General features: G+C 47.8%; 1 protein-coding gene across 5 annotated transcripts in view; it reads right to left on the reverse strand.

Annotated features, from left to right (window-relative positions):
• LOC750069 (liver carboxylesterase 1-like) overlaps window positions 1-21379 on the reverse strand; it is a 29620-nt gene extending 8241 nt beyond the window's left edge. The window contains exons 1-9 of one of the 5 annotated variants that reach the window (XM_024349411.3): window positions 21145-21379; window positions 16970-17174; window positions 14375-14519; window positions 11782-11915; window positions 9599-9752; window positions 8600-8707; window positions 7763-7867; window positions 5137-5175; window positions 1145-1285 (exon numbers count right to left, since the gene is read on the reverse strand). In XM_024349411.3, the coding sequence (XP_024205179.2) occupies window positions 1145-1285; window positions 5137-5175; window positions 7763-7867; window positions 8600-8707; window positions 9599-9752; window positions 11782-11915; window positions 14375-14519; window positions 16970-17174; window positions 21145-21196 (1083 nt within the window). In that variant the 5' untranslated portion in view covers window positions 21197-21379. 5 annotated transcript variants of the gene reach the window in all.
• Between the last annotated feature and the right edge of the window lie 6166 nt (window positions 21380-27545).

Below are 27545 nucleotides of genomic sequence, written 5' to 3' on the forward strand. Positions count from 1 at the left end.
TTTGGGATGTGAATCTACCACCCAACCCCATTTCCTTGAGGACCTGAGAGCCTTCTCTTTGCAATGCAAACATTCAGGGAGCTCACTCCTGATCTTCCCAGTCCCTGTGGAAAGAGTAGAGCCTGACTTCAGTGGGTTCTTCCTGCGGTCTAATGCATGGCTTCCTGTCCTAAAGATAAGAGGAGTTTGTTTCTGCCCCAGGTGAGCCAGGATGAAGACATCCAGGCGGTCTAGTCACATGAACCAAGCCTCTCCCCATAGACCACAGTGTGTTTCCCTTGGCACACCTGGCCTATGAAACATCATCAGGCTTTTGTTTCGGGGATGTGAGTCCAGTCCACGCTGGACTATTTCCCCTATTGCAATCATATTACTGAATAAATCTGTCCTACTGCTTTAACCAGGGTCAGTTTTGTTTATCTTCAACTGGAAGGAGAACACTTCTTTACTTTTAGAACTCAATTACTTTTTCCATTTATCTGTTTCCAACTTTTATTTTAGGTTTGGGGGTACCTGTGCAGGTTTGATCATGGGTAATTTGGGTCTCTGGAGTTTGCTGTATAGATTATTTTGTTACCAGGTATTGAGCATAGCACCCGATTAGGTAGCTTTTCCATCCTCATCTTCCTCTGACCCTCCACTCTCTTAGTAGAACCTGATTTCTGCTGTTCCCTAGAAGTCAATGGTAACTCAAGAAGAAGCCACTTTCTTTGGATATTTTCAATGAGGTGATGAAGAGCATGAGTGATTTTCAGGGGAACTACGCACACCCAGCCTGAGGTGGGAAGCCAGGAAGCCCCCGACTGCTTCTCCGGACTCCTCAACTCCTTCCCCCTTCTAGGCCCCCTCAGTTTTCCCATCTGCACAGTTATTTTCTCTACTGGCCCTCCCAGCACACACACTTCAGGATTCTTCAATAGGAAGACAATAAGAGAGTCTGGGGAGAGGGAATCCCAGGACCCTGATACCCCGGTGAAAACTGTGCCCTCCTGGAGAAGATTTCCGTGGAAATGTTAACTCCTGCTGAAGGGAACAGCTGCCCAGGACTCAGAGTGCAGCTCGGAGAGGGAAGCATTCCTGGGACCAGAGACAGGAGGGCTGATGGGGGTGGTTGAGTCCCTCCAAGAGACGTGTGCCTTCTCACCATTGGAATCAACCAGCCAAACTCCTGCTTGTTAATTCCGACCATGTAGGGGACAGTGTGGAAATTCCTTTCAGCTTGAAGCTCTTCAGGTGTTTTCAGCAGCAGCATCCCATCAATCACAGTGCCCAGAAGGAGTTGACTCTGGGGAGAGAGCAGTGCAGCGCCTGTGATTCCCTCCCTAGTCACACCCATGTCCCCAACTCTGCCTGTCTGAGGGTGAGACCAGTACCATAGACCGGCATGGCCATGGGCCATGGCTGCACATGCTCAGGATCCTAACTTAGGGGGGTAGGTCTCCGTGACTCAGGGGCAGAACTTCAGGCAGAGGCTGACACTGCTCAGGTGATGAGGAGAGGAAGAAATCTTCACTCAGATTGGAATACATGTATTACCTATGTAAAATTACATGTCTATATATTTCAATTTGAAGTGCATGCATTTCCCTCTGTGTGTCCACAGTTGATTTTCGGTAGTCCTGGCAGTTGCTTCTGATAAAGCCCCCATGAGTGCTGAATTAGAGAATACAGGGTCATCACTCAAGGGGGAAATACTGGGTTAGGTTCTTGCAAACCTCTGGCCACAACATTTTCATCAACCTTCTTTTATGTGTGGGTTTCTGTTGAAAGAGACTTCCACGGCTCTATCCCACACAATAGGTGTTACTTTAGCCCTTTCCATCACAGCCTCATGTATGAATCGGCCAATTTCCTTCTCCTTTTTCTGAACATGCTATTATGTGGATTTTTCAACACCAAATGCACGGCCAGCAGCACTGCAGCTCCTGCCTCATCCAAGCTTGTCTCACACAGGCGCCTTCCCCGTAAGGCACAGCACAGCCTGTTTAGCTCAGGAACGCCAGACAGCAGCGCTACTCTTGGGATCGCTCTAAACAGTGACATCACTACAAAAAGCACAAAAATGCAGAACACATGGCACTAAATAGACCACGAAGAGGACACCTGTAAACATCAGAGATGAAACAAGAAGAGAGAGGTTGCCTTGCCGGATCTCAGATGGAACGTGCCTATCATGCAAATCCAGCTTCCCCTGCTCTGTACCTGCCTGTGTGTGACCATGAAAGTGCCACCAGTATCGATTTGGGGTTTATAAGGACATTTTAGCAAGCAGGTGAATTTATAAACACAGAATCCATGATTAATGAGGAAGAGATTATGCTATCTATCTGTATTTAAACAAGAGCTCTTATTGATCCACGGGTGGCTTTGAGGAGGTACCGAACCCCGGTCACTCAAGGAGCCTAGACTAGGACATGATTCCCTACTAGAGAGAAAATCATGAGTAAAAGAATCAGTGATTAACTCACAGTATATTGATCCATGTCTTAATTTTAGGTTTTACCTTTGATGAATAATTTTTATATGGTCACAGATTAGAGAGAGCCCGACTCATGTGTTGCCATCAGGGTAGCTGGTTCTGGGTACAGTTATATTTCATATTTAGTCACAATGGTGTAGTTGCTAAGATAGAGCGTGGACTTTGAAACCAGATCAACTGCATCTGAAGCCTGGCTCTACTACTTACTGGCTGGGAGTTTCATCTTTTTGGGCCTCAGTTTTCTCATCGAAGAGGTGAGTTATTGTGAGGATTAAATGGCTGAACACATGTCAAATACTTAGCACAGCACCTGGTGTCTGGAAAGGCTGAATAACTGTTAGGTATTACTTGTTAGCAAGGTTGCTGTGGGTCCCTCTCATAGACACCAGTCCTCTGTGGAATCTTCCCAGTTCCATGCCCCATGGGCTATATTTCCCTTCTGGATATCAGATGGAACTGGACAATTCCTAGCCTTTGAGACCCTATGGCTTCTGGACCTTTGGTCTGCCTACAAAAGCCAATGAATGACGAGCTAGTTCGGACTGCCTGGGGGAGATGTTCTGAAAAGTGGACCAGACCCAGCTGGACAAGATCAGATCCTAATCCAATATGGCTGACAATGAAGAACAGGATTGGGGTGCAAGTCCAGCCTCCTTGAGAGGATGTGCAGCTCAGGCAGGGCTGCCGTGAGGGGCCAGCAAGAGGAGCAGCCCCTCTGGAAGGAAGACACAGGGCAGACTACGTGGAGGAGGTGCCGCCCGCCTGCGGTGGGCTCTGGGCAGTGAATGGTATTGACAGGTGAGGAAAGGAGTGAGAATTTCTAAACAGTGGGAACTGCATGAGCAAAAGGACATAGGTGTCACTGTGCAGGGTAAATTCCAGAAACAACCAAGAGTTCTGGGCTTGGAGAAATGCTGTGGGGCAGGGTCTAGAGGGAGGGACAGGTGCAGAGCCTACCTTCTGCACAGTCTGGCACACAGTGTGCACACAGGTGTGTTTTGAAGGACTAACTCCATGGAGGGAAGGGGATTTGTCTCATAAGGAAGGTCAGACTTTTAAGAAGTGGGGGTGACGTGCTCTAATTCTGTTAAGGAAGGCCAGTCTGGCTGCACCATGAGACATGGAAATGGGGAGAGAAGGTGAAGTAGAAGAGGATAAAAGTTGAGGCAAGAGACGGGAGCACCTCAGTTGGGTGACAGCCATGCTGGAAGACTGCCATCAGCAACAATGACAAGTGATTGTTGTCCACTTAGAGTTTGCAAGTGGCTGCCCTGTGTGGGCACAACCTTGTTGTGTCAGAAAACTCAGGGCGTCCTCCACTTCTCCCCCTTTCTTACCCCTTGAATCCTGTCCATCAGCAAATCCTGTCAGCTATTCCTTCAAAGATATCCAGACTCCAACCACTCCTCCCATCCCCACTGCCACAGCCCTGTCTAAGCAGCCAGGAGCCCTTGCCTGGATTATGGCAATGCAGTGGCTGTCCAGCTGGTCAACTGCATCCACTCTGCCCCTTTCCTACAGTCTATTTGAACACCAGAGACAGAGACCTTTGTGAGATCTAACATCATGTGACTCCTCTGTTCAAAACCTCCAAAGGCTTCCCATCTTGCTCTGAATCCAAATCCAAGTACTTTAATTGATCTCTCTCCCACTGCCCATTACCTCTGTAGCCTCAAGCCAGTCTGTCGCCACTCTCAGTCCTCTCCAGCCAGACTGGCCCCTTCCGTCAGGGTCTTTGCAGTGACTATTCCCTCCACCTGGAATAGGCTTCTCCAGTTTCCTGACAGCTGGCTTCCTGCCTCCTCCAGAGCTTGGCTCAAATGCCACCTTCTCATTGAACCATTCCCTGATCCTGCTACTTAAATTGAAGCCACCCACAAACTCTACACCCTAATGCTGCACACCATCAAACAATACATACTTGATTTGCTTTTTTATTGCACTGTCCTTGTACTGTAATGGAAGGTCCCAAGAGGGCAGGGAGTCTTTCTTTTTTCACTGCTATATCCCCAGCTCCTAAAAAAGTCCTGGCACATAGGAAGTGTTTATTATCTTTGCTGAGTGAATCTTATGTACTCCGCCCATGACCATTTAGGAGAGTGCTGTGATCTCCAGGGAGGCAGCAGAGAGGACAGGATTGTAAGATTCTGCAGAGGTGATGTCACCAGAAACTGTCAACCCACTGGGAGGTGGGGATGGGGGTGGGGTTGAGGAGATTGGGAGAATACTGTTGGAGTTTCCTGTGTGCTGGGAGGAGGCGAGTGTCCTTGGACTGAGATTTAGGCTTCCCCTCTCCTTGGCTAATCATCGCTGTTACCTCTGCCTCCTGATTGTGGAAGGTTCTGGTTCAGCCTCCTCCTACAGTGCCATTTTGGGGAGCAGAAAATGTAAAAAAGAAGGGGAGTGGGCAGAGCCCAGGGCACACAGAGGTGATGCCTGGGAGCACTGGACTGGGAGTCAGGAAAATGGGTTCCAGGCCAGCCACTAGTCTTCCCGGCTGTGTTACCCCGGTGAGTCACTATCCCTCTCTGGGCCTCAGCAGCAAACACACAGGAGTTACTATAATTACCCAAGAGATGATTCTTTCACTCACAGTTAATTGGAGCTTAAAGGTGCTAAGACTCAAAACCCGTAATCCAGAAACAAAAGGTCCTTACCTCTCTGGGGTCTCCCTGTAAGTCCAGAGATAAGAATTTCTGTGAAGACAAAGGCAGAGGATGTGGGTGAGAGGCTTCCCAGGAGAACACTGAGCTGGGTGAGTGGGGCAACAGAGGTGTCAGGTTCTTCCCGCATCACTCCGTGAATTCGTATATCTATATGCGACCTGCGGTGCTCCATCTCCCTGAACATGAATATTAGTTCAGGGATGGGCATACACCCATGTAAATCCAATAGAGTTTACCCCAAAACTTTTGCAGGAATTGTTTAGAAAGAGGGTTTTTAAGCAGATAGGACAGAAAACTAGAGTGCTGTTGTCTTTAACCTTCCCAGGAGATATATCTGCCTAAGAGTGAAGCCAACACAGAGATGTGCAAAGCTGAAGGATAGAGAATGGTAGATTCTCAATAATATCCTATGATCATCTGGATCCAGCCATGCCTGAAGCCATCAACTCCTGAGATTTTCAGTTTACACGAGGATGCTATTGCAACACATTTCTTTTTCTGTTCAAGGCACTTGGGAGAGTTTCCTCATCTCCATTAGAAAGCCCTGACTCATGCAAGCTCACTGAGTCTCATCCTACCCCACGTTTCTCTTTGGTGTGTGTTCACCAAGATTGCAATGACTGTAGTGTTGCACTGTAGTTCCCAGATTTGACCTGTGCTCAGGATGTAACCAGTGCAGGTCCCTCCATTAAGGATTGAAGTCCCACTAGCCAGGAGTGTGTGTGTGTGTGTGTGTGTGTGTGAGTGTGTCTGTGTGTGTCTCTTTGTGTGTGGGTGTCTGTGTGTGTCTCTGTGTGTGTGTGTCTGTATGTGTTTCTCTGTGTGTGTATCTGTGTGTGTGTGTGTTTGTCTGTGTGTCTGCATATGTGTGTACTGCAGGCAGTGCGTAATCATGGAGGTGCTTCCACAAGATCTCAGAAAAACTCAAAAGAATGTTCCAGGATCTTAGGGATGGGTTTTCCCAAAGACTCAACTCTTCCCTTTTAAGCTGGGTCCTCTGATGCCACATGCAGAATTGCTGGAATATTTGCCTCCTTCCAGGCGTTAGAAAACAGTTGTGTTTTAATTCCTTGAACACTTTGGTCACTTAGAGCCTGAGCCAAGACCTAAGCACCAAGACCACATTGGACTCCACTCATGGAAACACAAGCAGAGTCCAGTGGTAGAGGCCAGCCCTGGGACCCAGGAGTAGCCTCAGGTCCAAAGAGAGAGTCCAGGCTACTCCTGAGCTTGGAATTCACACTCTTCCCCCTCAAAGGGAATAGTTCCCAATGGCCCTGGGTGCTGTGTCATCTGGGTGTTTGTCCTCCTGGGCTTCCCTGTGATGAGAGACTGCCATGGCCATCCAACAATCCTAAAGGTCCCCAAGTCCTAATATGTGAGGATGGCAGGGAGCAGGGACGGCAGAAGATACTCTAGACCCACAGGTGTGGGTTCTGCGTCCCACAGTGTTGCCTCTGTGACTAATTTGAACTGTAACATGGGCCAATTACAAAATTTCTCTGTCTCTGTTACCTCTGTTAAAATGGGCACAATGATCTGAAAGCTGAATTTCTCAAGAAAGATAAGGTGGAGTCAGGATTAAGGGCATGAACTTCCGAATTCCACTGTCTGGTCTCAAATCTGGCTCCTCCGCCTTCTCTGTGAAGCATCCCTGATGACTACAATGAATGCTTCCCCTCTGTGCTGCCACCATACTCAACCTGCAAAGTATATGAATGTGTTTCTCTTTGGATAGTTCCTTGAGAGCAGGGACTGTGTACATGCCATGTCTGTTTCTCTACCTCTAACACCCACCCCTACATACTTAGCATGGATGGATGGATGGATCAATGGAGGGATGGATGGAGTTGGTCAATACATGGAGTACAGTTGAATTGAATGGATACATGAATAGATGGGTGAAAACTAGCAGACAGGCGATAACTGGATTGTTGATTTGGAGGAATGGGTGATGGAGTTGAGATATAAGGTGGCTGGATGATCCATGAATGGTGGATGGATTGAAAATAGATAAATACAAAGTTATGAATAGGTTGACATTAGAGTGATAAAAAGATATGAGTGAATTGCATGAATTAGTGAACAGATAGATGGATAAGACAATCATAGATAGACGGATTAACGAATGGGTGGATGGATGACTATCCTAGGATGACAACTGAGTCAGAGTCTCAGAAAATCTAGAAAACTGGACCACCACTAGGTCTAATACAGACAGTTTCTAAGTCAACCAAGATAAATTGTGACATCTTTCTGAAAATCTTTGAGCTTAATATCTCCATCCCCCAAATTCAGGATGATGGTGTCCCCTGGGAATATGTAACATTTAATTTCTTAAAAATACATCTGAAAACAAGAATGGCAAAATATTAAATTTTGGTCAGGATTGGGGATTGTTACACAATTTCTTATCATGTTATTTTTTGACTTTCTTTTTTTACATTTGTGGCATTTTACAATAAGAAAGGACAAATCAGATTCCCCATTCAGATACTGAGACTCCTGAGAGTTGAGAAACTGTCCCAGGTAACTGTCCCTGGACAAGAGGACAGCTGAAATGAAGAAGTCTGGGACCAAGTTTACAGGGTTTGGGCTACGGGAACAGTCAAACTACCATTTTCAATGTCGTCTCCAAGAGCTCCTCTTCCGTCTTCTGTCGCAGGCAGTGAACCATGACAGCTGAGGTGGTGGTTTTGCACCCAGCAGTGGTAGCAATTTTCTGCAAAGATCACAGGCAACAACAGAGTTCAAGAGCGACATCCCTTCCCTCCATCAAAGAGGAAAGTGGCATTCTATACCAAGCCCAACTTGTACTAGTGGCAGGGAGCAGCAGAAGATACTGTAGACCCGTGGGTGTGAGTTCCAGGTGCCACGGAGTGTTGCCTCTGTTACTAATCTCAATTGTAACATGGATCAATTATGTAATCTCTTATCTCTGCTACCTTATCTCCATTGAAATGGACATAATCATCTCAAGCTGAATGTGTCAAGAAACGTGAGGTGGAGCTGGGATAGAGAACATGGAATCCTGAATTTCCTTGTCTGCTTTCAAATCCTGATTGTTCCACTTACCAGCCATTAGGCAGACCCTGAGAGACACAAGACACCATCACTGCCCAACAAGGCACCAGGCCCTGGCACATAGGAGGAGTGTGGTCACTGACAGGGCACTGTACTGGCTGCTAGGGCCATGAGCTGGAGTCCCAGCTCTGCCCTGATCACCTGCTGCCCTTGGCAAATCCCTTCCAAGCCCTGTGTCGGTTTGCCGGGCTGTGAAACTGGGACGCTGATCAAGGTGTCTCCTTGCCCTTCCTGCTCAGCCATTGGTGCCTCAGTGATTCTAGGAGAACATTAGCTACAACCGACCACAAGAGAGACCCCTGAGGATTCAGGAGCATAGAGCCAAGGGGGTGTGGGTGTCCAGCCGGAGAGGTACCAGCCGGAGACCTACCTTAGCCAAGGGCTTGACATCACCTTTCTTCACCAGAACAGAAGTGAGGGCCACGCCACTCTCAGAAATGGCCCGGTGGAAGAGGTTCTTGGCCAATGGAGACAAAACCTGACAGCAGAGTGGAGGGGAGGAGAGTTCATGCTCAGGAGTGGGGTCAGTGACTCACTCACTCTTCCAGGCTAGATCTATTCCACTATAAAACCAACACAGGACTGAGGAATCCAGTAGTGGGCTGACCCTCTGCCCACCTCCAGGCAGGCGGAAGTCTTCCTACAGCTCCCAGCACCTCTCATCTGGGTTTTCATCCCAGATCCCCCAGTGTCTCCTGAACCCAATCCCCAATCCCAGCAGGACCCCTCACACCCGAGGTTGTGTCTATGACCCACAACCCCTGCCCCATCCCTCCCTATCCTCGGCTCCATCCCTCCTTCCTCTGCTTGCCTCCTCTAGCCCACTGGACCACACAGTCACAAAGACTGTTGCCTCCTTCTTGGGCATGGACCAGCCATCAGACCACCCCAGAGGAATTCCCAGCCTGCTCAGTGTCCATGTCCCCTCCACATGTAGGTCTGGTTTAGCCAAACAATGACCTCTGTCCACCTCTTCTCTCTGCCTGCCCTTACTCATAATTTATGCCTATTCCTACTTCCCAAGAGAAGGGATGTGAGTCCTTAGGTTAAAATGAGTGGGAAGGAGAGAGAGAAAGAGAGAGAGAGAGAGAAAGAGCTCAACCAAGCTGGAAGAGGAGAATGCCTCCATTGCAGGCTGCAACTGGAGATTCGTATGGCCCCGGGACACTAAGCTGAGCTCTGAGCTTCCTGGGGGCCAAGGAGAGCTGGTTTTTAGCTTTCTACCCCCTGATGCTGGGCTGTGAGTAGGGCCAGTCCTGAATCCAGGTATTGTAATCAGAGGTATCCATAGCTGGATTGACAGGTGTCCAAGAGGTCTCATCTGCATCACATCAAGCGTGGGATTGGGCCCGGTGCCAGGAAAACTCACAAGAACAGAGACACTTTCTCCTCCCGCTGACTCTCCAAAGATGGTCACAGAGCCTGGGTTCCCTCCAAAGCTGGCAATGTTGTCCTGGACCCAGCGCAGGGCAGCCAGCTGGTCCAGGTGACCCCAGTTCCCCGGGCTGTGTTCATCCCCTGTGCTGTGAGGAAGAGAACAGGTTGAGGGTGGGGAGCAGAGATGTCATGCAGGACCTTCAGGACCACAGATGGGGCTAGGGGTTCTCAGTGAACCCTTAAGAATAAGGCTGGGCTTCAGCATCTCTGAGACCCTGCTTTCATTAGTACAGCATTGTGGTGATGTATGGTTCTACATTCACTCAACTGGCAACTATTTACTGAGCATCTACTGTATGCCTGATGCTGTCTTACGAGCTAGAGCACATCTGAGAGCAAAACAGACAAAACCTGTGATGACACTGAATTCCCACTACAGATCACAAGCAGATAAACAGATACATAGAGAGAATATAATGATGTCAGGTAGTCAAAGTGCACTGAGGTAAATACAATGGAGTAAGGAAAAAAACAGGAGTGGGACAGGGGGTGCCATTTCAGATCCCAATCAGGGAAGGCCTTTTGGAGGCAGTGACATTTGAGGTTTTGGAGGCAAAGACCTTCATAAAACAAGCACAATGAGCACATGAACCTTGTAAATATCCAAAGAAAGGAATTCCAGGCAGAAGAAAAAGCAAGTGCAAAGGGCCTGGGGCCCAGTGAAAGAAAGCGTAGGTCAGGACGAGCAGCTAGAGAGGGCCCTGGGGCCTGGCAAGAACTTCGGCTGTCATGGTAAGGAGCATGGGAAGCCCCCGCAGGGTTTTGTGCAGAGGCATTGCATGATTCAATGCATGTGTTAAGTGATCACTCTCGGTACTGTGCGACTCAGCCTCGTATAATAGTGGCAGAGATCTGAAAGTGTTAAAGATCATAATCAAGGTGACAGACAGAGAGCTTTGGCTGGGCTAGGAGCCAGGGAGGAGGTGCGAAGTAGTGGACTCTGAGTGGATTCTGAAGGCGGAGCCAAGAGAGTTGTGAGAAAAGAGACAGTCCGGGCTGCCCACAAGGCCTTCTCCTGAGCCCAAGGGAGGATGTGGCAGCAGCAGCTGAGTGGAGGCGTGGTGGGAGGAGAAGGGGGTCTCTGTTGGGGAGGGGCAGTGGGAGTCAAGGATTCAACTTGTCCCTGGGAAGAGTGGGGCGCCCTTTAGACAGCCAGGGGTGGGGAGGAGGCAGTGAGTGATGCCTGTGGGCTTCAAAGCTGAGGTGGGCTGGAAACAGGGGCTCTGGCTGCTCCCTGGGATCACTGGGAATTAGTAAGGAGGGAGAGGGAGACAAGAGAGGCCTGTGGACAGGGAAGAGGGGGGACCAGGAAAGGGGCTGGGAAGGAAGCATGTCACAGAGGCTGAGCGGCCATCTGCTGCTGCTGGGAGGTCCTGAGAGGTTGGGTGGACAGCAGGGGGAGGTCATTGATGATCGCAATGAGACCAACTGAGTGGCGTGTTCAGGAAGAAACCTGACTGGCATGGAAGGAGGAGAACCTTAGAAAAGGTTCATAGCAGTTGCGCCTTGAAGGAGATCTGACTCCTGTCCCCATGGAGACCTGATGGGAAGACTCCATCCTTGCTTCCCGCACTTGCCAAATTTCAAGCAGAAAACGGGGTGAGTGGGTCCCAACACTCCTACAGGAAGGGGTCAGATGCTCCCACACCCCACCATCTGCAGCCCCCATTCCTTCACCCACAACATGCCCTGAGCTCCCTCTGTGACTCTGCCCCTTCCCTCCTTTCCATGAGAAGTCAGATGTGTCAACCTTCACCTGCTGGGCTGCCTGCTAAGTGTCATGACAGAGAAATGCAATGTGCTGGAGAAACATAGGTGAAGAGGAGATGAGTCTTTCAGTGGAGGTAACTGGGGGCTGGGTCTTGCAGGATGAAGAGGTGTTCTTCGGATAGAATAAGCATTCCAGGCAGAGGGAACAGCACATACAAAAGCTCAGAGGCAAGTGGATGAGTGGCTGGGTAGTGAGAGGGTAGGTAGTGTCCAATTATGAAGGGGCTTGGATGCCTTACTGTGGAACCTAGCTAAGCACCCCTGAGGGCTGGCATGACCAGAGCTGGGTCCTAGCATCCTCGTTCTGGGGGCCAAAGGTGCAGTGAGGAGAGTCCAATTTCTTACCTGAAGAATCCCCAGATGCCCAGGCGATATTGAATGGTCACCACCACCACGTTTTCATGGGCAGCAAGGGCCAGCCCATCATAGGTTGATGCCGCACCCACCATCAGCCCCCCTCCGTGGATCCACACCATCACCTGGGCAGAGAGGAAGCAACATACCAGTTACAGGACACAGAGCCAGGGAGCACTCAGAAGATGTCTTGTTTGGTGACCTACCTGTTGGTTACAGCTGAAGGAGGATGCTATCCAAAGTTCACCAGCTCCCAGCAACTTTGCAAAAGGCAATCTCTCTCCTGCATAATTCTCCCAACTGGGACCCAAGCCACCACCCTACTGCACATACCCTGGCTGTCCCTTCCTTTCTACCCAGCCTCCAGTGCCTCCTCCCCGAAAGGCTCTTGATGCTGAGAACATCATCATGGGCATAGCAAAGGCTAAGGATGTCCTCTTCTCCCCCTCACTCCCATCACCCTGAAGCCTGGACTATTCATGCACTCAGCGTACCCATGGGGCAGCCCTTGTATCTCAGCTTCATCTCAGTTAACTCTCTCATGGTGAAGTAAACTTCTCTGTGAATGAATGATTGTCTCGAGAAGCACACGTGCCTGTGATGGTGTCTCTTCCTCAAATGCCTCCTTATGCCTCTGCATCCCCAAATCCTATCCACCCTGCAGAACCCAGACTAAAACCCACCCACTTCAGGATGCCTTCAGTCAATGGACTAACACTGTCGAGAACTTAGCATGTGCCAGGGACTCTGCTAATACCGGAGGATGAGAGTGGGTACAATTCCTCATGCATGATTCTTGCATTTTAAAAGTCCACATAGTGGGGAAGAAGTGAGAGTGGCTAAAATAATAATATTGTAATAATATTATTCATGAAATATAAAAGAACTCGTAACATAAACTATGTCCCAAGTGCTGTTCTAAGCACAGTAAAATAAACTATACATTGGGTAGGTACTAATAATGTCCCATTATCCAGGTGGGAAAATGGAGGCACTTAACCTGCCCAAGGTCCTACAACTCAAAAGTGGTAGCAGCAGGACTTTAACCCAGGCAGTCTGCCTCCAGAGTCCACATGTTGAGCTGCCCAGCACACTGCAGGCGCCGGCCACAGTGCAATGACTCCACTGTTAGGGCAGGGGTATGAGCCTGCCTCTGCCTTTTTAGCCAGGGACTGAGATCACACTTAGTGGTCACCCTTGACTGATCATATGTGATGATTCCCATTTTGAGGAAACAGAGGCTTAGAGAAGTTAAGAAACTCCCAAGTCTCTCAGCTAGTCAAAAGCAGAACCAGGATTTAAACCCAGACCGTGTAGTTCTAGAGCCTGTGGCCATTCCTGGAGGTTCTCCTGCCTCCAGGTTCCCAGAGCCCTTGTTTCTCCCACAACTCTAATCCCTGCCTGCCTCCTGGGGAGGGATTGAATGTGCATTCATCTTTGTGTGAAGACTGAGCCTGAGGGCTGGCCTGCAATAAAGTGCTGAAGGGAGGATATGTCTCTACATCCCAGAAGGCAAGATCCTTGAAGGCAGGGGCTGTGTGGAGTGGATTCATGTTCCGCCTTTCCCTGAAGCCCCAGGTCTAACTGTGTATATGGGGCACTGAGTACACAATAGAAGAATGAATGAATGAATGAATGAATGAATGAGTAAACCTTTCTCCCACTTCCTGTGTCTCACAAAGCACATGTAGGGCCAACTTCTAGTCCCACGTTCGCAGACCTGCTCCCCCACTCCTAGGCACCATGCCACGGTGCCCCTGGGAGACTGGCTAGACACAACACCCCTTGTTTTTTCACCCTGGGTACCTCCTTTGCCAGCAGACCCTCCCCACCCTCCAACCTGCAGCTGGCGGGCTGCCCCATGTCCTGCCCTTCATTTATTTGGGAAATTCTGACTCACTGGGTCATCAGCCTTTGCCAAGACAATTAGGGAGGGAAATTAGGTACAAAAAGAAATCCCAGCTATTTGGCCAAAGGCAAAAGGAAGAGCTTCTGGGATTGTCCAGGCTCCACCCCCAACATCCGTACCTGGACAGTGAAAGTTACCCCAGATGAATGTTGGTGTGCTGGAGAAAGGCCACATACAAGCTCAATGCCCTACTCCATGTCAAAAGCACTGATGTGAAGATCAGAAGACTTGAGCCAAAACTACCCTACTGGGTGACCTCCCCTTCCCTGTCTGGGCCTCAGTTTCTCTCTCTGAAAAGGAAGAGTTGGGGTGTTGGCTTTTCTCTAAGTTCCTTCCACCACTAACATTGAAAATCATGTCTTACCCAATCTTGGTATCAGATTTTTAATCTAGTAACTAAAAGTAATCATTCTCATCCTTCTATTAGCATGAGGGAACTTGGAACAATTAAGATGTTCATTAAACATGCAAAACAAACTCCCCCAGAGTGCCTATGTCACGAGGGTAAACTGATGTGTGGAAAACCAGTGTTTCCTGTGGAGGCCCTGGGGTCTCTGAAACAATCCTGGCCTGTGCAGCTCCCTCCCCAAGCTGCCTTCACCCCCTTCCATTCTGCCCCAGAAGATGCGGGGTACTGGCGCTGACACGCCTTGACCAGGGGGTCCCACAACTTACCGGCAGCCTGTTTTTCTTGGTCAAGTCAGCAGGAGTGTAAATATTGAGGTAAAGACAGTCTTCAGAAAGCTTGAGAGGAATGTTCTCTTTTCGGTTTGTAAATAGCTCTGAGAGTAACTGCCCCGCCTTGGGATCTTGGGTGCACCTGGGGAGGGGGAAAGAAGAACCCCTGAAGTTCAGCCAGATCTAAGCGAGGTGTGTTCTACGGCAGCGCCTTGGACTGGGAGGTTTAAGCCTGGAAATGGACTTGATATTTACAGACTCACGACATTGTAGTGGGTAGGAGGCTATCAGGGGCTTCAGGTGGGGGCGCTGGGACTCACTAAGGTCTCCTAAGACCAAGCAGAGTGAGAAGGGCTTCACACCTCTTCCCTTTCCAGAGCCTTTGGAACTCCCAGCATCAAGGAGGGGAGACCACCAATACACTGATCCTCCCTGGGAGGTGACATTTCTCACAATAGCTCAGGGGTGAAATCTTTGTGGGACAACATCAGGAGAATTATGCTCTAGTTTTGTCTCTCCCATGCATTTATGGGGTGACCTTGGGTGAATTCCTTTTACACTCTGGGTCCCAATCTGCCAGGTCTAAGTGAGCAGAGTGATTTCTACGAGTCTTGCAGCCCTGACATGCCAAGATTCTACCATCTGCCTCTCCCAGGCAGTTGCTGTTGTGTTGCCCTGATGAAAGATCTCAAGGATACAACATAGATGAACACTGGTAATAGTTATTTAGTTCTCCCAGTGTTCCAGGCACTGTTTTAAGTACCTTTTGTATATTAACTCATTTAAGCCTCAGACTAGTCCCATTAGGTAGGTTCTATTATCTCCATTTTACAGATGAGAAAACTGAAGCCTAAGCAGGTTAGAGAACCTGACCAAGTTTACATAGCCAGGTAGATCCATGCCATGTGGTGCTTATACACAAGTATATTATAAGCAACAGTCCCAGATCTCAATGTACCAAAAGGCAGTCATCACCGCCCCCACTAGGTACATGAGGAAACTGAGTCACTCAGGCTCTGGGATGACACAGCTCTCAAGTGACAGAATCAGAGCCAGCAAAGATGACTTCTTGATTCCATCCTGGGAGATTTTCCTAAGATCACCAAGTGCAAGAGGAATAACAATAATAATAATAATAATAATAATAATAATAATAAGACATTCCAATGTGAAGAAAGGAAAAAAGAACTCACTGGTCTTCAGATAAATGCAAATCAAAGAGGAAAATAATATTGCTGGTATTGTTATTATTATTTTGCCTATACAATAGCCAAAAATATTTTTAATAATCCCAAGCATTGCCAAGAGTCTGCCAAATGGAGATGTTCATACATCAATGGGAGGAGTGTAGTTGGAATATTTTGGGAGGGAAATCAAACAAGAGATATATACTCTTTGACTCAGAAATGTCATTTCTGAGAAGTTATCCTAAACTATTCATGAATGTGCATAAATGTTTCACATTCATGATGTTATATTATTAAAAACATCATATATAACTTAATGACCCCAAATAAAAGCTTGGGGAAATTAATTATGGTTCAATACCCAATGTAATGCAGCTTTTAATACCAGGCTGTGCTATTTAATGGCATGGAATTATGCTCATGATATACTTATAAATGAGCAAAGCAGGCATCCAAATTATCTCAATATAGCATTCCCTTTTAAAGAAAGAAAGTATAGCAACAGGCAAAAAAACTGGAATACAAACAATATATTACATCATAATACTTTACCATCTAAAATATTGATAGTTGTTCTCTCTGGGTGGTGGAATATTGTATGTGATCTTAATTTTCTTACTTTTCTTTCTCTGTATTCCCTGAATTTTCTGTAATAAGTATATATTACATTTGCACTCAGAAAATAAAAACAGTAAACATTATTTTTTTAAAAAGGGAAGAAAAGAAGGCGGCCAGTGGTGGGCTGCTGGAAAGCCTCCGAACACCTGGCTGCCGAGATGAGCAGGGTCTGCTCTGATGTCTGTAGGGTCCTTCCTACCCTGGGGAGTGATGGTGAGGCCAATTAGAACCTTTGGGCTCTTCTTCCCAGCTTGGCCAGGGTGAATGTACACACCTTCCATTGTTCTCCTCAGGAATAGGCACACCTGAGAGTTGAGCACTTGCCACCCACACACCTCCTGGCCCACTTCTCTACCCTACTATGTCAAAATTCAAGACAGCAGAATTCATGGGATCCTTCCTTCTGATCTCCCTCACCTGCTTAACTGCTTCTTTGTTTCCAAGGCACTTTTCCTGTTCTATCATATCACATAATCCACGGAGTAATTTGCATATTGTTCTTATCTGTCTCCCCCTGCTAGAATGCACGCTCCATGAACCTAGGGATCTTTGCTTTTTCACTAATGGATCCCAAAAACCCAAAACACGCCTGGCACACAGCAGGTGCTCAATAAACATGTGTTAAATAATGGACTCCAGAATGCTGTGAGAGTTCTGGAATGTTCTTAAGGATCTACAATGAGCTTAAGGATTCCAGAGCAAAGGATCAGCCCATCAGGGGACTGCCTTGACTCCTTCCTGCGTCACTTTGAGGTGAACATCCCCAAGGACACATGCCGCAGCTTACATAGGAGGGTACGAGGTGGCATTCTTCACAAAGCTCCACGGTTCTGCAGGCTGCGGTGGAGTAAACCTCAGGGGTCCAAGAGGGGGCTTGGCAAAAGGGATTCCCAGGAAAACGGCCACAGGCTGTGCAAATCCTTCTAAGCTGACGAACTTCCCCAGCACTTTGCCATGCACGGTGTCCACCACAGGTGGCGAGGACGGATGCCCTGCTGGACATGGAGAAAAAGTCAGGATGCATCAGAGGCAAAAGGCTGGACCCGGATTCCAGGTGGAGTTTGCCGCTTTCTAAGTGAGTGACCTTAAATAAGTCACCTAAACCCTCTAGGCCTCAGTTTCTCTTGATGTACAATAGGGATGAGGATCAATGTCCTTCCTAACCCATTGAGCTGGTTTAAGGGGCAAATTAGAATTGGAGGCATAAAAACATCCAGCTAAAAATAAATGCAAGAAGGAGAGCTACTAGGAAAGAACAAGACATTTAGCTTCCCCCTTAGAAGCCTCTGGAAACATTTATCCATTAGAATCCTGGCACTGAGCCGCATGCTGGATGAGACGATGAAAAAGGGGTGTCCCATATTCTCACAAGCACTGACCATTATAGGTAAGGGTCACATATACACCTGGAGCTACAGCTGGGAAGGAAGTGGCCATGTCCTGGGAGAGGTACCCATAACGCAGTCTAGGAATTAGAAGAGGGGGCAAGGCCTTCTGATTGCGGGCATAATGGAGGAGCTGGGACTTCGGCAGGGGAGGATTGAATGAGGGGAGATGAGAAGCAGGGAGTGGTACACAGCAGAGAGAAGGGAATTTGCTGAGGCTCAGAGCAGCAGAATGCAGAACCTGCCTGGGGAAAGGGGCATGGCCCACATGCACCAGGTGGAGTCTGGGGGGAGTGGAAAATATTCCTGGAATGAGACCGCACATGTCAGGGAGGTCTTAGAATGCCAGGCTAAGCGCTTGAGTTTTCTTTAATGGACAAATAAGCAGCAGGAACCGTTCCAGATAAAGGATGTGATCAGGTCAAGGAAGATTCTTCTGGTGGCCCTGGGCAGGTCTGCTCCATTCTTGCAGCACAGACAATGTTTCCTCACTGAGCTGAAATTCATTTCCCACAGCCTCCGCATCAGTTCTGGTTCTACCCGTCATGGGACTATACTGGCCTGATCTGATCTGCAGCCTGTGGCCTTTCAGACACTTGATCTTGCTGCCCACCCCTCAGGTCCTATCTGGCTCCAGTCACCTCAGTTTGTCTGAGCTTCCCTCCTAGGAAATGATTTCCAGCCTCTTGTCCTCCCAGCTGCTCTGCTTTGGATACAGACAAGACGTCAACACCTCCCTCAAAGTGTGGGGCTAGAACAGAACAGAACAATTCAGATTTGGTCTTAAAGGGGAATATCCAATCACAATGGAAACTCCTTATGCAAAGCCCAGTTACACAACAGCATCCATGTCTCATCTTATTAATAGCCAACCCTGCAATGTCAATATTTAGCTTCTTTTCTTTTGTTGTTGTTGCTAATTACAAATAATACTGAGATGAACTTCCTTGGAAGCATGTTTATCGACATAGCAATGGGTGGTGGCATTACATGTGGCCTGTTTTCTTGGTGATTTCCACCTTTTCAGCACTGTATGGGATTTCCGGTCTTCACCTGAAATCCTCCCCCCCATCTTAATTATTTTAAAATTTTAAATAAAAAAAGAAAAAATATGTAGAAATATGATGATGTCTAAAAGGTATTTTGAAAGACTTGGAGACCAGGCACAGTGGCTCACCTGTAATCCCAGCACTTTGGGAGGCCAAGGCAGGCAGATCATTTGAGGTCAGGAGTTCAAGACCAGCCTGGCCAACATGGTGAAACCCCCTCTCTACTGAAAATCCAAAAATTAGCTGGGTGTGGTAGCATGTGCCTGTAATCCTGGCTCCTCCAGAGAGAGAGAAGAAGGAAAGAAGGAAAGGAAAGATGGAAGGACGGAAGGAAGGAAGGAAGGAAGGAAGGAAGGCAGGCAGGCAGGCAAGTGGGAGTGAGGGAGGGAGGGAAAGAAAAGAAAGGAAAAGAAAAGACTTGGTCCCTGACCAGAGGTGGGGGAAATGGAAGGGAAAGAAGACCAAAGAGCTGGCTTGTAATGCTGGATCCCTGTTTACACAGGCTCAGTGGAGATGTCAGTGGGATATCCAGGCAAGATGATGCCACAGGATGAGCGCACTTCAAAGCTGGAAGGAAGCCTGGTGAGGGAGCAGGGCAGAATCTTCTCCTGGACTGTGAGGGTACATACGGTGGATGTGTATGGCTTCATTGAAGATGCCAGTGTGAGAGGGAAGAGAAAAAAAACAAAGGTCAAACACAGGGACCACTACGGCCAAGACCAAAGATCCATCAGAGTAGGGGAGAGAGAACGTTCCCAAGTCTTTGAAGCCCAGGGAGCAAGAGGGCGAGGAACCAGCTAAGATTGCTGAGGACTTCAGGGAGGTGGAGGATGGTCGAGGCAGAGAAGAAACCACTAGGCTGGTCATGCTTAGCTCAGGGATTCCCTTCAACAGGATGAGGTGGATGGCAGCCAGATTGCCAAGGGTGAAAAAGTGGGTGAATGGGGGGAGGCAGAAACAAGTGTGAGAAGAAGACCAGTTGCTGCTGATGTTATATGAAGCATGAACATGGTGGGCACCTACTATGTGCCAGGCATACATTCCAGTTTTTTAAATTAATCTTCAAATAAGCCTTGCTGGGTAGGCATCAACATCCCCATTTTACAGAGGAGGAAACTGAGGAAGTGGAGGCAGCCTGTACGGTCTTCGTAAGGAAGGAAATGGATGGCATTGCCAGGAGTAACCAGAGGTAAAGGAACATTCAGTTCCAAATAGGCTTCCTCTCTTCCTCTGCCCTTCCCCACAGTTCCAGAGCTCTCGCAGTGTCAGGCTGCCTGAAGGAAGACAGGATGCAGACGGGGCTGGGCTGTCAGGATTCAGGACCCAGAGACAGACCTAGGCATGATTTTCGGGTTGACCCTGAGCAAGTACATTTCCCTGTGTGAGTCTCAGTTTCTCTGTCTATAAAATGGCCCAGGGGTATTTCGAGGCCCCTCGCTGCACCCCTCTATGTACCATCTGTTTTGTTTTCTGTATTCTGATACTCTGGCATCTGAGGCTTTGCTGACCTTGGAGAAACTGTCCCTCCCAGGGTGCAGCCACCCCGGAGCCCACACCCCAACCGCCTCTTTGATCGGGTTGCCATGCCCTGGCCACTACCCACCTGCCCTAATCATGCCAGGGCTAGGTACAAAACAATTAGGAACAGCCCCTGTGCCCCAGAGCCCCTGAAGTATCCCAACTCGCCAGTCCTCAGCCTGCCTGCCCTGCCTTTCCTCTTCTATCCTTGGAAGCCACAGTAAAAGCCCCTTGGCCTCAGATCCGCCCTGTCCCCTCCCCAGGCTCTGCTGCTTCCCCTTGTGCCCCGCGCACTGGTGTCCCCCTCCTGTTGAGAACATGAGTAAGAAACTGTCTTTTTAATGGCAAGAGGTCCTGATACAGTGGCCTGACCACAGCTCAAATTTTCTATTCATACACTACGTTTTTAAACAACGCCTTTATTTATCCACCCCTTTTTCGTGCTTTCTACATACCAGGCGCTGCCAAGAGTGCTTTAGAAACAACCACCCATTTCCTCCTCACCAAAGCCCAGTGAGGTAGGCAGCACTGCCACCTCTGTTTCAGAGAGGGGGTAACCCAAGCACGGAATAGCGCAGTCCCTTGCCTAAGGACACACAGCGAGGAAGCGCCCAGCGGGGACTCGAACCCACGCACTCTGGCTCCAGAGTCGATGCTCTTAATATTATGTTGAGCCGCTCTCCGTGATCCAGCCGTAAGGGGACTAATTAAGGGACAGCAAACTGAGCTGCCTAAATTTCTCGTGTGTGCGGCCTGAGGTGGGCCGGCTGTCGGCCTGCATTTGGGCGAGCAGTACAGGGCGATCTCAGGATGTTCACCCTCCCTGCGTCTCCGCGCGGGCCAGGCTGGCCGAGCTCAGCTGCTCCAAGTCCAAGTCCTAATATGGAAGTCGCGCCCCGCCGCAGAGCCGGACCTGTTGTGTCTTTGCCTTTCTACGCATCTGCGCCCACCTCGGCCCAGTACAGGGATTTCAAAAAGTGCCCCGCATATTTGATTTCAGAAGGACTCACCCCAAGCCGCGGAAGCAGAGAGAGTGGCCAGGATAAAGGCACGGAGCCACATCGTGGAAGGGCGACAGTTCCCGGGGCCTGCGAGGTCTCGGTGCAGCTCAGAGGGACTGTGCTATCCAGCCCTGGAGCCCAGCCCCGCCCAGAGTTACCGCCCTGCGCTGCCAATTGCCTAATCCTCTAATTGGGAGAGATCAGAAAAGCCCTCCCTTTCCTCAGATCTCCCTGGGCTTCTAGTGGGGCCTCAAGCCACGCCCACCCACAGTTTACCCTCTTTCATCAAACCAGTCTGGACTCTATTCTCAGATGACAGAGAGCTGTAAACTTGCCCAACTACTTGTTACATAAGGGTTCACCCTTGCAGGACTCTAACCTCAGTGCACTGTGACGGCCCCCAAGGGCCCACACCAGCAGGCAGATGCTTTTAGGCAAAGGGAAGCTTTGATCTGAGGTCCTCAGAAACAACTGGAAAATGTTAGAGCCACTCACACCTCACAGCTCAGCTGGGTAAGTTAGGACATATCTCAGCTCCCAGGGCTTGTGTTTTCATAGCTTTCCAGGCTCTCGAGCTTGGAAGCGATCTTAAATTTCATCGAGTACCCTTTCTGAGGCCTGAATTAGCTTCACAATATCCTGCCAACTGGCCCAGCCTCCTGTCACACACCATCGGTGTCAGAGAACTCACTACTTTCCAAAGCAGGGATTTTTGGACAGAATGTAAAAATGAACTCCGTCCCCCCATAGTCCCTGGCTGTAATCATCCATCCATCCAAGTACCCATCCATTTTGTGAAATTTACCAAAATGCTTGGCACCTGGCCATGTATAATGGATACAAAGACCAATTCAAGACATGGTTCAGCTTCTCAAGGGGCTCACCATTGTAGACAAGACAGATGGGGTGGAGGAGCAGTAGGGGTGATGTCAAGGCAATGTGAAATCACCAAATTAAGGGGATACAGAGTGCTGTGGGCACACCTGGAAAACTGTCATTTACAAGCTGCTGGGGACACAAGGAAGTCACTCAAAGCCTCTTTCATGGGATTATTAAATGTCCAACAATAGGGAATTCACTAAACACACTGTGGTACCGCTGGCTAAGGAAATACGATGTATTCACTCAAAATAGTGATGTGCACAGCTATTTATTAACAATGAAGACAGGATGCATTGTGAAAGGAGAAAATAACAGGTTATAAACTGTTGCGCAGTGTAGGCAGTTCCTCAAAAAGTTCAACACAGAGTTTCCATATGACCCAGCAATTCCCCTCCTAGGTGTCTACCGAAGAGAACTGAAAGCATGTCCACACAAAACTTGTACACAAAGAGCAGTGTCATTCATCCTAGTCAAAAAGTGGGCACAACCCGCATGTCCATGACCTGATGAATGTGTAAATGAAGTGTGGTGTATTCGTGCAGAGGCATATCATCCAGCCATAAGAAGAACATGCTACAACATGGAGGAAGCTGGAAAACATCATGGTAAAGGAAAGAAGCCAGCCACAAAAGGCCATATGTCATATGATGCTTTTTATATGTAATTTCCAAAATAGTCAAATCCATGGAGACAGAAAGTGTTTGACAGGGTCTGGGGAAGGGGAAAGAGACGGGGATGAGGAGTGACTGCTAATGGGCATGAGTTTTATCTGAGGGGTGGTAAAAATGTCCTGGGATTAAATAGTGATGATGTTAGCACAACTTTGGGAATATACTAAAAACCACTAGATTGTACACTTTAAAAAGGTAAACTTTATGACATGTGACTTATATTTCAATGAAATAATGAAATATTTTTGAAAATCTAGATAGGTATAATATGGTTCCGTTTTGGTAGTAACATATGTCTTTATTTGCATAGGAAAATACTGGAAGTCTATATCTCTAATTAGAATTACAACAGCCATTTCCTGGCTGTAATCTTGTCAGTGTTTTACTTATTTGCATTTTCCACTTTTATTTCTTCATACATTCATTGACAAATATTTACTGAGAGCTTACTGTGTGGCAAACACTATGCCGAGAGTTTTGTATGCAGGATCTCAGTTCTCAAAATAACCCCGTGAGATTAATGCTGTCTCACGATCTTAAATTGATTTCTGTTGTTTAAGCCACCCAGTCTGTGATATTTTCTTCTGGCAGCCTACGTAGACTAATACATAGGCTCAACTCAATTCCGTTATTTATTCCCAAAAGAAACTAAGGCCCAGAGATGGGGAGGGATTGCCTAAGGTCACACAGCGACTCAATGGCAAAGTCAGAACCAGAACTTGAGGCTTCTGCCTTCCAGCACAGGGTGGCTGGCAGCCATTTCTCTTGCTTTTATACATCAGGAAGTTATTCTAATCAGTAGCCTTATCTAAGGCAAATTGCCTTGTCAGCTCATTGACGCAGGCTTAGCATGGTAGGGCTGAAGGGATAGAAATAGCCAGGGGAGGCTGGGCACTGTGGCAACCCTTCCCGCTCGGTAATCCTAGCACTTTGGCAGGCCAAGGTGGGAAGATTGCTTGAGAGAGGAGTTCAAGACCAACCTGGGAAACATAGTAAGACCCTATCTCTACAAGAATAAGGAGAAAGGAAGAAGAAGAAAAAGAAGAAGGAGAAGAAGGAGAAGGAGGGAAGAAAGAAGAAGAGGAAGAAGAAGAAGAAAGACAGAGAGAGACAAAGAAAGAAAGAAAGAGAGAGAGGAAGGAAGGAAGGAAGAAAGGAAGGAAGGGACAAAGATGGGAGCCATGTACCAGGTACCTGGGGAGCTATGTTCTATTTTCCCAATGTCACTTGGCAAGCCTGCCCTTGTCCAGGCCAGACCACTATTGACATCAGGAAAGATTGGGCAACCAGCAGCCATAAATCACATGACAGTCCCAGAGCTGCTGATGGATTCTTGCCCAAGGCCATGAGTTGTAGCTGAAATGAAGCTTCTGGAGACCCAAATTCAAAAAGGCATGCTCATTAGCACTCATTCTAGCCACGTGCAGGCTGGTGAGGGGCATTCTGTGATGGGAATGAGGATGCTCTGACAGCATGAGAATCAGTCCCCAGAGCTAACTGACTCTACAAAGGTTGACCTGAGCTTTAGGGTTCCTCCCTTACTTTTATCCAGGACAGAAATCTGGCTGATAAACTGCATGCTAATAAAAAGCATCCCTATCTCTATCCACAAGGGACAATCTGGGTGGTCCTCCTAAGTAGAAAGCAAGGCTAGTCCCACTCACTCAGCACAACACACACACGCACACACATGTGCACGCATGCGCATGCCTGTTAACCATCCTGCCCTGTTGCCCTAGTCAGCTGACCTTTGCAACCTGGGAAACAGCCCTGGTTCTTGGCCTATGAAGATTTTGTGGTGCTGTGTTCACAAAATATAAAAGATAAGGATTAGTTCTTCTCCTGAACCACTGCTCAATCACATGCCCGCTTGTGACACCAGCCAATTGTGCAAACAGAATTTTTTGGCCACTCCTAGGTTTTGCCTGGGTCTGGCTGCAGCCTCTGACACCTTTTTCTGCTTCATGATGACTCTGCAGATTGTGACGGGTGAGGCTGGGGCCTACCAAGCCTTACAATAGATCTAATTTTTGCTTAATACATATAACTCCCCTGCAACACTTCAGCTGTAAGCAATACGTCTCTTGTTTAAGTGGCAGTTGGGTGGTGGGGGGCGGGGGGGGATATTATTGTTTTCCCTGGGGAACACCCTCTGGTTACCCATGTGGAACTATATGATGTGGAAAGTAAAATCAGAGGAACTGGCCTTAACTTCTAAGCAGGGGGTAGGACTTGGGAGAGTGAGCATATCTGGGGGCTTCAAATGAACTCCCCCAAACCTCTCCACCTCCATCAGTTTACTCAGCAGATATATGGAAAGCTCGTATTAGAGCAGGCATTGGGCGCACCAAGCCCATGTCCTGCTGGGCCCCTCACTCAGCTTTGTCTTTGAACCATGGGATTGATCAGGTGCAGATTTTGTGGTGGAGAACACTGAACTGGGAGACAGAAGTCTGAGAATCCACTGGTTGACATTTGGGAATTCCTTGTGGAAAGGCAGGGGGTGGCTATGGGGGAGGGGCTCTCTCACGCACCCTTCACCGTGGCTCCACACTCTATGAATCCAGGATTCTACGACATTCTCCACTGCAGCCTGGGCATATGCAGTGTTTCTGGAACCTCACTTATTCTCACACTAATATAATGGTTTTTTGCCTCATCAGCATATCGTCTGTACTTCTATGAACAGTTTTCTTTAAATGAAGCACTCTTTTTACTTTAACATGCTCACTCAAAAAGGAGACTTTATACCATTTCCATACTGCAAGACCTGTATAACCTGCCATAAATTAGAGGTATGCATGGAAAATGTGTGACTGCATTTTTTAAATTAAAACGACGGTAAAAATAAAAACTTACATAAAGAAAAGCCAGTAAAAACACTTCTAGTTTACAGAAGTGTATAACTGAAAAAAGTCACTCAATGGGAAAAGTGAACCATTGAAGGCCAGTTAGTTACATGAAAGCAGGGCCAGCCTTGATCGCCGTCATAACCACCAGGTAGGTGACAAGGCAAGGGTTACCTACCTTTGGCAAGGATCATCGTCACCAAGGTCATTTTCTTCTGCTTCAGGGAACATCTTCCTGTTAATACATTCGGTTCAATGGGCAGAAATTGTATTATGTTTACACCTTCCCAGGACCACGATGCTGTGTTATACTTAGGGGGTCAGACTCCCTGGGGTCAATCAGATCCTAGGACTAACTGGTCAGAGCATCTGGAAGAAATTTTGGCCTGGTCGTGGGTCATAGAGGAAGGAGCTGTACTCCCATGGACATAACTAGTCACCCTCAATGGCACAAACAACCGGAAATCGGGCCATGTACATTCATCAGGCAATCACCCTGTGACTGCTGAGCAAGAATTATTAGTGAGAGTAGGGTAAACTATGGTAGCAAATAGGCCCAGAATTTCAACGGCTTATTTTTCAATTAGGTAAAGGACTAGAGTGTTGTTCAGGTCCACAAGGTGGCTGTCCTCCATATGGTCATTCAGAGATCGAAATTAGGGTATTGGCAAACTTTCTCTATAAAGGGCCAGATAGTAAGTACTTTGGGCTTTGCAGGCCATGGGCTGTCTGTGGCAACTGCTGTGGTAGTAAGGCGGCCCATAAACAATACCTATGCAAATGGGCATGGCTGTGCTTCAATAAAACTTTATTTTTAAAAAGACAGTAAGCCAGATTTGGCCCTCAGGCTGTAGTTTACTCAGTCCTCATCTAGGCTATGGTGGCTTTGCCTTCCTTCACTTATGGTTTCTAAAGTTGCCATAGGTGTCAATTGCCTGTCACCTGGAAGAGGCAGGAGCAGAAGTGTGACCATGGAGCATTTGTATGGGCCAGGCCTGGCTGTGGCACTCTCCATCCCCACTCAGAGGACATTGGTGAGAACTTATTCACATGTTCAATCTAATTGCAACCAAGGCTGGAAAATGTAATCTGGCTGTGTACCAAGGAAGGTGGGACAGATTTTAACAGACTGCCAGCAATCCTTGTCACAGGTAATATCCATTAAACCATGGACTTGATAGTAAGGGGTTTTTTTTTTTTGCTAATACCAGCAAAATAAATAAACAACCATTCTATAAGTGGTTTCTAGTTTGTGCGCCATCTAAAATGATCTTGCATAACTCCAGGAATACGTGCACCACACTCTGATAAACACTAAGTTTTTGCATTTCTTTGATTCAAATCACAAAATCCTGATTATAAATCCAGATCCTATTCATTAGGGCTACTCTATTAAGCCTTCCTTTAGCCTGTTAAGAATAAAATGGGAAAAAAGATGATTCAGAAAGCAATGTAAAAATTTAGACACAGAAAAGTGAAGGTTGAATTATAATCTGGAAAGAGCCCTGTAAACTCAAACTATAGATTACATTATAAACATCCAGGTGAATAGAGTGGCCTCCATGGAGAGGCATGTTCTGTGTGTTTTCTTGCCCTGAGAACTATCAATATTCATATATGTTAATGCCCAAAACTGTGATGACTCTTGATGGTAGCGGGTATTGAGAGATGGGCAAAATTTGGGGAGGCAGAGAAGAAACTAGCATTGGAAGAAGGCAGATTCAGGGGCTTCTTGGGGAGGCCAGTTGCAATGGAACAGACTTCATCCCTGGACAATGAAGAGACACTGAAAGGCTTTAATTCTGAGAATTACACAATGAAGGGCGTTTCTGAAAGTAGAGCCTGGCAGAAGCAGCCAAGCCATCTGGAGGGACCAGTGGTTACTCTCAAGGGGAACCTCCTACACACTCTTCGGGAAGGTGGAAGATAAAATTCTCCTTTTCAAAGGTGCCTAAGTCCTAGCTTGTGAAAGCTTGGCTTTGGGGCTTACATAGGACTCAGCAAGCAT

Source organism: Pan troglodytes, chromosome 18 (genome assembly GCF_028858775.2).
Source record: "Pan troglodytes isolate AG18354 chromosome 18, NHGRI_mPanTro3-v2.0_pri, whole genome shotgun sequence".
NCBI lineage: Eukaryota > Metazoa > Chordata > Mammalia > Primates > Hominidae > Pan > Pan troglodytes.